Raw genomic sequence first — 10,884 nt, forward strand, 5'->3', positions numbered from 1 at the left:
AACAAGTTGTTGTTTTTTTATTTAAAACTTAACCTGAAGGTTGTGCCACAATTTCAGCTGCAAGAAGTGCAAAACAGCACATAAGTAGAAAAAATTATTATTGATTAAAGTCCCTGAAAGTATAAAGGACAGTTTTACATGTACTTGGATACTTTCAGCTACTCTGCGTGACTTTTGTACCCTGCTGCTCCCTGTTAATGATCAAACTCTGACTGACAGTAAACTGTTGACTCTCGTTCTGCCACGTTGTTGATCAGTGACGTCTTGTTTTCAGATGTCTGCCTTTAACTTTTTGGTTTTGTTTACTGAGTAATATACCAGGTGTTGAAGCTCTGATGGTTTTTCAGAGAGTAACAACTTTTATTGCAGAGAACATTTTAAAACTCAACATAAACTTAAAATGAATTATATGTAACACATTATTGGCTACTTTAACTGTGTTTTTAGGATCTCTATCTTCCTGTATTATCTGTACTTGAAAGACTGTGTATAAAGGACTTTGACTCTGTAATCAACCGTGGATGTGAAAGCCTTCAATTTCAGTCCAAAAGTCAGAAATTGTTTAATTCCAATGAAATATACATTTTACAAGTTGAGTCTTTTTTGTGCTATGCAACACAGTGCATGTACATATGTGTACAATTTGTGAAGTCATCAGTCCTCTGTCACTGTGTTTAGAATGACTGTTTTCTTTTCTACATCATAGAGATGTTTCCTGATGCTGTGTGATGGCTGTGACTGACTGTGAGGATGGAAATAAACAGAAACACTGAGACAGTTTCTTGGTCAGTATATAAACAAACATATGGCAGATGAGACTGCTACATACATTTTTAATATGTGTTGTAATTTTTCAGTTGCGTTGTCCATTGTGATGACCATCTCACGCAGGTCCAGAGAGCAGATGTTGCTGCGTTGCAGCAGCTTTTTGCAGATGTGTTCTCCCCCTGCCCGACCGTACAGCTCTCACAGAGCACCATTTTATAACCCGCCCTGGTGTGACGCTGCGTTCACGGCCCTACTGGTTACCTGAACTTAAAAGACAAATTATTTAGAGAGAATTGGCTGAAATACTGATGCTGGGAGTAATAAAAGAGCCGCACAGTGAGTGGTATAGCCCCATAGTTCTTGTAAGTGAAGAGAGATGGGTCTGTTTGTTTCTGTCAACTACCACAAGGTGAATGAGTGTGTCTCAGTTTGATGCTTACCCAATGCCCCGACTCAAGAAACTCCTGGAACGGTTAGGCACTGCTCGCTTTCTCAAGACACTGGATTTAACCGAGGGCTACTGACAGATGCCTTTGTCTCCAGAGTCTAAGGAAAAAAGATCTTTCTCCACTCTGAATGGTTTGTACCAATTTATCACACTTTTGCTTGGCTTGCTGGGAGCCTAAGCCACTTTCCAATGACTCATGGACTGGGTGCTGAGTCCACGCATCTTTTATCGAAGATGGGGTTTTTATTTTGCATGGTTTTATTGGCAATCCTGACAGTTGTTTGGTGTCATTGACACTCGCAAACAATTACGTACTCACGGGAGTTTCTTTTGAACCTTCTGTGGAACTGCCCATCTCTGGATTCTTTTGACCCTTCAGTGTTTTCCAGCCCTGGATCATCCTCTAATCACAGGAACACTTTTAAGGACTGAGGAAGCAAATATGATACAATCGTATTCCTTTGCCATCAATAATCCTGGCTAATGTGCAGTCTCTGAGGAGTAAATTGGATGAACTGAATTTGAATGTCGCACATTTACGTGACTACAGGGACACATGTCTGATGGCATTCACAGAGACTTGGCTCAGCGATTCTGATCCTAATTTAGCAATTTGAATCAGCTGAGTTGGATCAAGAACACATCTAAAAGCTGTAGGACACCGGCACTCGAGGCCTGGAGTAGCCTACCCCTGCACTGAACCATAAACGTTGTTGCCATTGCACATTGCACTTTTTTGATGATAGAATTTGGACTGTTTCTTTGGGCTTTTGTGTGTGTGTGTGTTGGCTTGTTTTGTGTTGGCTTGTTTTGGTCTCTCTGTATGGACAGACTGCAAATCAGTTTCCCACTGGAGACAAAAAAGTTCCCATTGACTAATGCCTTAAAAGATGGATTGCATCTTGGTGCAGTGATTCTGCAAGCTGAAGGTGAGCACTGGAAACTTATAGCCTACGCATCCAGATTCATGACAGAGAGTGAGTGTCATTTACACTCAAACTGAGAAGGAGTGATTGGTATTTGGGTGCAGTTTGTCACGCTCTACTACTGTTGTGTTATTTTTTTTCTGCACTTCTGTGCTCACTCAGTTTTAATGATGTATTAGCTGCCCTGGTGTATGATCGCCTGGCTTTGCTATCCATCCGATCCTCTATGATGCCTCACGATGTCTCGTCGTCCTCCGGCATTTTCCACCCTGCTCCATTAGCTGGATCCTCGTCAGGTGATTTCGGTGGTTCCTTTAGACCACGGAGAAGGAGAGGGAGAAGAGGAGGTATTCAGGTAAAGCTCAGGCTTTACTGGCGGCGGGCTTTGGCTGGTAAGCAACGTCTCCTGTGTTCAGAAAAGCTCCATATCAAGCATTATCGATTCTGTGTACTGCTTAAAAAGATTCAGCATTTATTATTTACTGTTACCCAGTGTTGGGCAAGTTTGAAAAAGTAATTAATTATAGTTACTAGTTACTTCTTCAAAAAAGTAACTGAGTTAGTAACGGAGTTACAATATTCTAAAAATAATTAATTACTTGAAAAGTAACTATTGTGTTACTTAAAAAAAACGTTTAACCCTCTGGGGTCCAGGGTATAATTGGCCATTTTTTACTACTTTTGATTTTCCCTCCACATTTTACCTTTAAAAACTATTTGCTTTGCCTTGTTTGGTTTCATTCTTTTCAGCACAACCTCACGTGTCTGAAGTTACAGTTATGTTTTCATTTTGACAAACCGTATGAGCACAATTGATCTAAAATCAGACAGAAAGCATACAATCTGAGTAGAAAAGGTTTTATTTTTTACTGTAACAACATGTTTATTGAATCATATTTCATAATTCATAACTTTCATGACATTAAATGCAATTGTCAATTTTAAAATCTTATGCACAAGTTTTGCAAACAACCAAGTTATTTGCAGCCATTTACCGTTTTTTAAAATAACCATTTCAGACTATTTACAGAACAATCAGCTGTTCTGCATTCAGTAAGATGCCACACAAATTATTTGTGCCACTCCAAAAAAATCATTTCTGTCCACTATAAAGGAAACATCACAGCCTGATACCTGCAGGTCTGACAGCAGCAGGTGTATCACTCCTGTTTCTACCTGGAGACAGCAGTCGCCTCATTGTTCTGACACACAACACAAAACTATCCACAACACTACACACTTACACAAGACAACACATTAACTACACAATCCAAACACGCTACACGTCACAAATCTCTCACATCTCAAAACTCGCTCTCTCTCTTTTTCTGCTCTCTCTCTCTCTCTCTCTCTCTCTCACCGTCACTCTTAAATCTTCCCCGTCTTCCTAAACAACCAAACGTCATGTTGCCATATCATTTTTGATTGGTCGACATGGTGCATTTTTACACCAACACGACCAGGCTGTTTTTTGTTTGCTCATAAGCAGAGAGGTCTCGCTGCGCTGTCCTTAGACAGTAAACGTGACAAAACTATTCAGGAAAAAACAGGCGTATATATTGTTTATCATGATTCTGGTTTTACGCGGCCTATCAACACAATTTAAAAACTGGTATGTATCACCTTGTTGCTTTGTCTTAAAGTGGTCATGTGATTGGCTTACCACAACTACTTTATTCTTCCTCAGTCAAACAGCAGCACTCATGTGATTGTTTTACCCCTTAGCTCCAGGTGTTTTTCTTTCCCTCTCCTTCTGTTAACTTTCTTTCTAACTTTTCTTCTTGCTTTCTTTCCCGTCCCTGAGTCCAGTCTGGCCTGATTACAATAATTTAGAATAAAAATAACTAATAAAGATCAAACAAACTATGACAATCAAGTGGACCAGTATAGCAAAAGGCCCACTTGGGAAAGTAAATCTGTTGGGCATTTTTCTCGGCCTTCAGACAATAATTCTGATTGCTACAGTTCCAGACAGGACAAAAATAAAGTATTCATCATTTTGCGTGAACGTGAACCCAGATGCAGACACAATGCGAAGCACTCTCTTGAATTTCACAAACTTTATTTGCAAACAGGAAATACTTGGTCTGTGGCAAACAGGTCTTCAACAATGAGACAGACTTGGGGAACGAGGGAGTTGCAGGGTGACGGCACTGTGACACTGTGACCCTCTACAAAATGCCAGGTTTAGATAAGTTAGTGAAACAAACTGATCAGCCGTCTTATCCTGTCTTGTGATACAAAATACATCCTCTGTAATCCACAAGGGTGTAACCATGGTTATCCTTGAATCTGTACATTGTCAGCCAAGATTGTTTGTTTTTTTTTCCTTTTGACCAGATGCAACTGGTTTCCTGTGCCAACAACGTGTGGTGCTGTGGTAAAGAATAGAGAAGGCACACAGATTGAGCTGCTGTTATCTTCACAGGAAGGTTTATTCTTCACAATAGTGTCTTTGAACAGCTTCAGGAATCATTACATTCAATGCAAAGGAAAGACCTTCTGCTTCAGTCCCATTTACAATACATGGCCACAGTTTCCTTTGCTAGAGTCTGTATAAATCTCTCAGCACAACTCTGACAAAACAAGCTGCTTGAGTCCATTGAAAATATTACAACTACAATATCTAACATTAAACTTTATCATATATAAAAATATAGCATTCTTTATAACGACACACAAAACACACTTGTGCTCCCTGTACTTCCTTTTTAAATACATTTATAAAGCATATTAAATGAATCTGTTTTTAATCATTTTAATACTTGTTACAGCACTAAATTATTTATGTGACGTGTTTCTAATGTACTGACAATGTAACTTCTTTTTTAATGGTTTCACTTCTTACAAAAACAATGGTTTTGGTATAAAACAAACACAATCTCTCCTGTGGTTTAGGTTAACTGCCACACACACACACACACACAGTGTTGGGAAGGTTACTTTTAAAATATATTCCATTACAGAATACAGAATACATGCCCCAAAATGTATTCTGTAACGTATTCCGTTACGTTACTCAATGACAGTAACCTATTCTGAATACTTTGGATTACTTAATATATTATCATGCTTTTTACAACAACGTGAATGTACTATTGCTGTGTGATTTATTACCATTACTGGAGGTCCGCGGCTCCGAACTGTAGTAAAGGGACCTCTGACTAATACGGCGGGGTCCCTGTCGGCTCGTAGCCGAAAAATAGCTTTACTTTGTTGTGTGGGTCAACTTTTCTTGCGAGAGACAGAGAAAGGCGTTGAAAGACTGCTCCAACGGAACTTATTGTTTTCGGAGGAAAACACGAACACGGTGTACAGTCGAGTCTTAATAGCTTGCTTACAACTGGGCTCCTCAGGCACTCTTCTTGGCTGCAGTGGTTATTATTATATTTACATGCTTCCAGCTCCCGTTTTTTCTCGATGACTGCTCGTACCTTTCCATTATCCTTTTTTCTCCCTCCTAGCGCTCACAGACACATAACGGGTATGGCAGTCCATTCTCCCTGCAACACGGACTACACTGCCCATGAGGCTACATTCTTTCGAGGTATTCTTGTAGCATTCTGCCTGTTAGCTTAGCACAACAAAAACAACAACAACAACAACAAAAAGGCGCTCTCTCACCCAGGAAACACACAGCCGCGCGAGAGATAGAGCGTCGCCCTGTAACCACGGCAACCGTAACGCTGCCGCCTGGAACAACAGAACGTAGCTGTCAAACAAAACCCAAACAGTCCTGACAAAATGAAACAGGAAAGTACCGCAGTGTAATCCATTTATTTCAACAAAGTAACTGTATTCTGAATACCACCTTTTTAAACTGTAACTGTAACGGAATACATGTACCGCTGTTACGTATTTAAAATACAAAATATGAGTAACTGTATTCCGTTACTCCCCAACACTGCACACACACACACACACACACACACACACACACACACACACACACACACACACACACACTTTCATTAACTCATCTATATAAAGCATTTTGTTGAGGGTACAGAAGCTGTGGTAGTTTATCTTGAAACAACAACTGTAATCTCCATATATTTCAACTATTTCCTGGAGAAGAAATGTGAACTTTAACCTCAAAATAAGTAGTTTTATCTTAAGGAGGCTCTAATACTTTGTAATAAACAGACCACACCCTGTCTCTTGTCAGTGCCAGGATATTTCTTTAGTGCCTCCCTTCACAGATGTGTCTGTATCAGGATGGGTCTAAACAACATGGTGTAAATGCAGTTGCTGGTGAGCCTCATTTCCTGTAGGAGGTGAACAAGAGCAGAGATCTGTTTCCCTTCAGAGCACAGAGGTTGTTTCTGTTCAGAGGAAGTCAAACTGTCTGACAGTCACTGAGAGACGGTGAAACGGCACAGCACATGAATCAAATGGATCAAACAAAATTCTGCTGTTCAGTCTGTTTGGATCTACTGAAGGATCCGGTGACTATTCCCTGTGGACACAGCTACTGCATGAACTGTATTAAAAGCTTCTGGGATGAAGAGGAAAATAAGAAAATCTACAGCTGCCCTCAGTGCAGACAGACTTTCACAGCGAGGCCTGTCCTGGAGAAAAACACCATGTTAGCAGATTTAGTGGAGGAGCTGAAGAAGACTGGACTCCAAGCTGCTCCTGCTGATCACTGCTATGCTGGACCTGAAGATGTGGCCTGTGATGTCTGCACTGGGAGAAAAATGAAAGCCTTCAAGTCCTGTTTATTCTGTCTGGCATCTTACTGTGAGAAACACCTTCAGCCTCATTATGATGCGGCTCCATTAAAGAAACACAAGCTGGTGGAGCCCTCCAAGAAGCTCCAGGAGAACATCTGCTCTCGTCATGATGAGGTGATGAAGATGTTCTGCCGTACTGATCAGCAGAGTATCTGTTATCTCTGCTCTGTGGATGAACATAAAGGCCACGACACAGTCTCAGCTGCAGCAGAAAGGACTGAGAGGCAGAGAGAGCTGGAGGTGAGTCGACAAAACATCCAGCAGAGAATCCAGGACAGAGAGAAAGATGTGAAGCTGCTTCAACAGGAGGTGGAGGCCATCAATCAGTCTGCTGATCAAACAGTGGAGCACAGTGAGAAGATCTTCACTGAGCTGATCCATCTCATCCAGAAAAGAAGCTCTGATGTGAAGCAGCAGATCAGATCCCAGCAGGAAACTGAAGTGAGTCGAGTCAAAGAGCTTGAGGAGAAGCTGGAGCAGGAGATCACTGAGCTGAAGAGGAAAGATGCTGAGCTGAAGCAGCTCTCACACACAGAGGATCACATCCAGTTTCTACACAACTACCCCTCACTGTCAGCACTCAGTGAGTCTACAGACTCATCCAGCATCAATATCTGTCCTCTGAGCTACTTTGAGGATGTGACAGCAGCTGTGTCAGAGGTCAGAGATAAACTACAGGACATTCTGAGAGAGGAATGGACAAACATCTCACTGACAGTCACTGAAGTGGATGTTTTACTGTCACAACCAGAGCCAAAGACCAGAGCTGGATTCTTAAAATATTCATGTGAAATCACACTGGATCCAAACACAGCACACAAACATCTGTTATTATCAGAGGGAAACAGAAAAGCAACATTAATGGATCAACAACAGTCTTATTCTGATCATCCAGACAGATTCACTGGATGGTGTCAGGTCCTGAGTAGAGAGAGTCTGACTGGACGTTGTTACTGGGAGGTGGAGTGGAGAGGGGGAGTTTATGTAGCAGTCGCATACAAGAATATCAGCAGAGCAGGGAATGAATGTGGATTTGGACGTAATGACAAATCTCTGGTATTATATTGTAACAACAACAGTTATACATTTCGGTACAACAACATCCAAACTCGTGTCTCAGGTCCTCGTTCCTCCAGAGTAGGAGTGTACCTGGATCACAGAGCAGGTATTTTGTCCTTCTACAGCGTCTCTGAAACCATGACTCTCCTCCACAGAGTCCAGACCACATTCACTCAGCCGCTCTATGCTGGACTTTGGCTTTACTGCAATTTTGGAGACACCGCTGAGTTGATTAAGCTCAAATAGACTGAAGTCTTTCATATTGTGGGTTTAAATCTGTGTTTTAGTTTCATTTTATTTTCTCTCCATCATTTCTGCACAGAGATCAGCTGTCAGTCAAACATTATGGGTGGTACCTCCACATCTTCTAGTTGTTCTCTTGATGTTTCTGAGTTTTTAAAGGAGATCTTTCCTGTGACTGTTTATGGAGGCTATCACTGCTCATCATCATTTTGATTTACTAAAATATTTCTCCACATGAAAATGTAAACTTCTCTATCCTCTAAATGTTTCTGGAATATTTGTATTGAAAAATGTCGACATTTCTCTTCATGAGTATGGCAGACCATGTGTGTGTGTTTGTGTTTGTTTTTGTCAAAATCATCAAACAAATGAGGAAAAACTGTGATTTTAATGAATGAATTCATATATTGTGTTGATGTTTTATTGTGTGAATAAACTGGAAGGTTTGACTATAAATCAAACTTTGAACAAAGTCTTTTCTTCTGTCTTCATTCCAGGATCTCACTCAAATCTGATGCAGAAAATATGAAACTAATCTGAGAGAATAACTGAAGCAGTTTTCCTCCTGAAGCATCACAAAGTTCAGAGTTCATGTTTAGAGCAGAAGATTCAGCAGTCGCTCTGTGACCTTTCAACTTTCTTCACTAAAACAGCTTCATTACAGAGAAACAAGTCACATTTTCTTCATGTTCTTAAGTCCTTTCAGATGTTTTAATGGTCCTTGAATGCAGCATCAGTGTTACAGGTTGTGACTCCTGTGAACAAACTGACACAGTGTGATATTACACATATTTAAATCTGTCTTTACTGATGATGTTGAAGCTGCTGAAGGCTCAGTGAAGTTTTGTCTTTCTGCAGGTTAACAAGTGAAATCTGAAAGTGATGCACAACACAAGAGGGCGCCTTCATCCTGCTAACAGGGATGTAGAGGAGGTTAAAGCACCTCAGCTCAGTTTGTCCACGTTTTACATTCTGCCATGTTTTTAGGCTGAATAAAGTCTTTATCATAAAGTGCACTGTGTCATAGATAATTTTGTGTTCTAAAAATGATAAGAATTAAGAATTATTATAATATTAATATAGCACCAGGTTCAGTTTCCTTTACATAAAAATGATGGTAGAATTTTCCTTTAAGGAGCAACTTTTTACTTTTTTACTTTAAGTACATTTCAATAAGGAGAGATCGTCAGAAAGAATGAAGATGATTTATTGATGAACAGAATGTACAAAGGTGTTTGGTGGTCTGTCTCTCTGCAGAACGGAGCTCCAGCTGTGAAACAGATTAGAGCAGGACCCCCCAGAGCCTAGATGCTGGTGATGGAGATGAAGGTGACTTGAATGAAGCTTGAGTGATGAGAGGTGGAACTGGGCAGGAGGTGCTTTGCACAAAGGCGTCTATGAAGGGATTCACACTGATGGGCTTCATCCATCAGTGTGAATCTTCTGTTGCCTCTACTGTTGTTAACAGAAAATGCAAATCAAAATTACTATTCTGTTAAATATGGGAAATGTTACCAACTCTGTAGAGAATAATGGTGAGATGCAGTTGCACATCGTCATCATGAGAACCGATTCCTGAACCGCTCGTCCTGCATCATCTTCAATTATCAAGCTCTGTCAGCACGATCTCCATGATTCCTCGGATGTATTCCTCATAGACCACCCTCAGGTGTTTCTGCAGTGTGTTTAGCTTCTGACTCAATATACACCACAGACCTGAATCAGACCCTTTAGGTTACACACAACAGAGCAGGTCAGTCAGGAATCTTTCTAATTACTTTTTAAATGGCAGCACTGCCACAGAGAAGCTTTTAAAAACCTAAAGAATGCTGCTGAAACTAGAGGGTTTATATATCAATAAGATTAAGATTAATAAAGATTATGGCTCCTTACAGCCATCACATCAAAAGACTTGTTTTTGGAGACAATGCCAACCATACCTTAAATTATCTTTAATGATTCTTAATGATAACACACTTCCCTAAAACAAAGGTAATGTAAAGCATATCATCAAAGACTAACTGCCACAGGAAAACATGACTGTCAGTGAAGACATCCATCTGTCTGCTGCTTCTACCATGGCACCATATTCAGCAGAGAAGACCACTTTGGTTTTGTCTCTCTAATTATGCGAGCTGGGACCACATCCTCACTTTAGGTTTGACAGCATTTCTAGGAGATAATGGCAGATGGCTTCAGCATGAACTGAGGCAGCGGTTTGAGGAAGGCCTCACATTATTAAACAACCCACAAACATAAAGCCCTGCTGCTGTCAAACTTTGTCATATAAACAAGTGCAGAGAACTGTGCTGAAATCTGGAGTGACAAAGCAAGGCAGGTACAATTACAAATACAGATATCAGTGTCACAGTAAAAAGCTTCATTTGAACATGAATTTAGTTGTGATGATGAGCTGAGACAAAAAGGTAATCACTTATTCCACTTCCCCACCCAAAGTGGAACCTGCTCCCATCTGGTTCCCCCTCTCCACCTGCTCTAAAACAGAATAAATGTAAAGCACCCGAATCAGCACATGAAACCTAGAGTTGACTTAATGATGCTCACAGAAAAATATGTTTACCTCACAGATGTCTGTGCAGGTTCTCAGTCATCCAGCTCATGGTAGTCTAAGGAGCTGCTTAGGTTTACCTCACATGTGAGATCATGTGCCTTGGAGAGCATTATGGACAGGAAAGTTTCAGGT

At 40.6% G+C, this 10,884-nt stretch overlaps 1 protein-coding gene across 1 annotated transcript; it reads left to right on the forward strand.

Annotated features, from left to right (window-relative positions):
• Positions 1–2,371: 2,371 nt before the first annotated feature.
• Positions 2,372–8,304, forward strand: LOC120718801 (tripartite motif-containing protein 16-like). Its single transcript, XM_040007509.1, has 2 exons — positions 2,372–2,497; positions 6,498–8,304. The coding sequence occupies exons 1-2, from the start codon at positions 2,372–2,374 to the stop codon at positions 8,181–8,183; spliced, it is 1,812 nt and encodes a 603-aa protein (XP_039863443.1). The 3' UTR covers positions 8,184–8,304.
• Positions 8,305–10,884: the final 2,580 nt, after the last annotated feature.

The sequence above is a fragment of the Simochromis diagramma genome, unplaced genomic scaffold (assembly GCF_900408965.1).
Source record: "Simochromis diagramma unplaced genomic scaffold, fSimDia1.1 OVJJ01000538.1, whole genome shotgun sequence".
Taxonomy (NCBI): Eukaryota; Metazoa; Chordata; class Actinopteri; order Cichliformes; family Cichlidae; genus Simochromis; species Simochromis diagramma.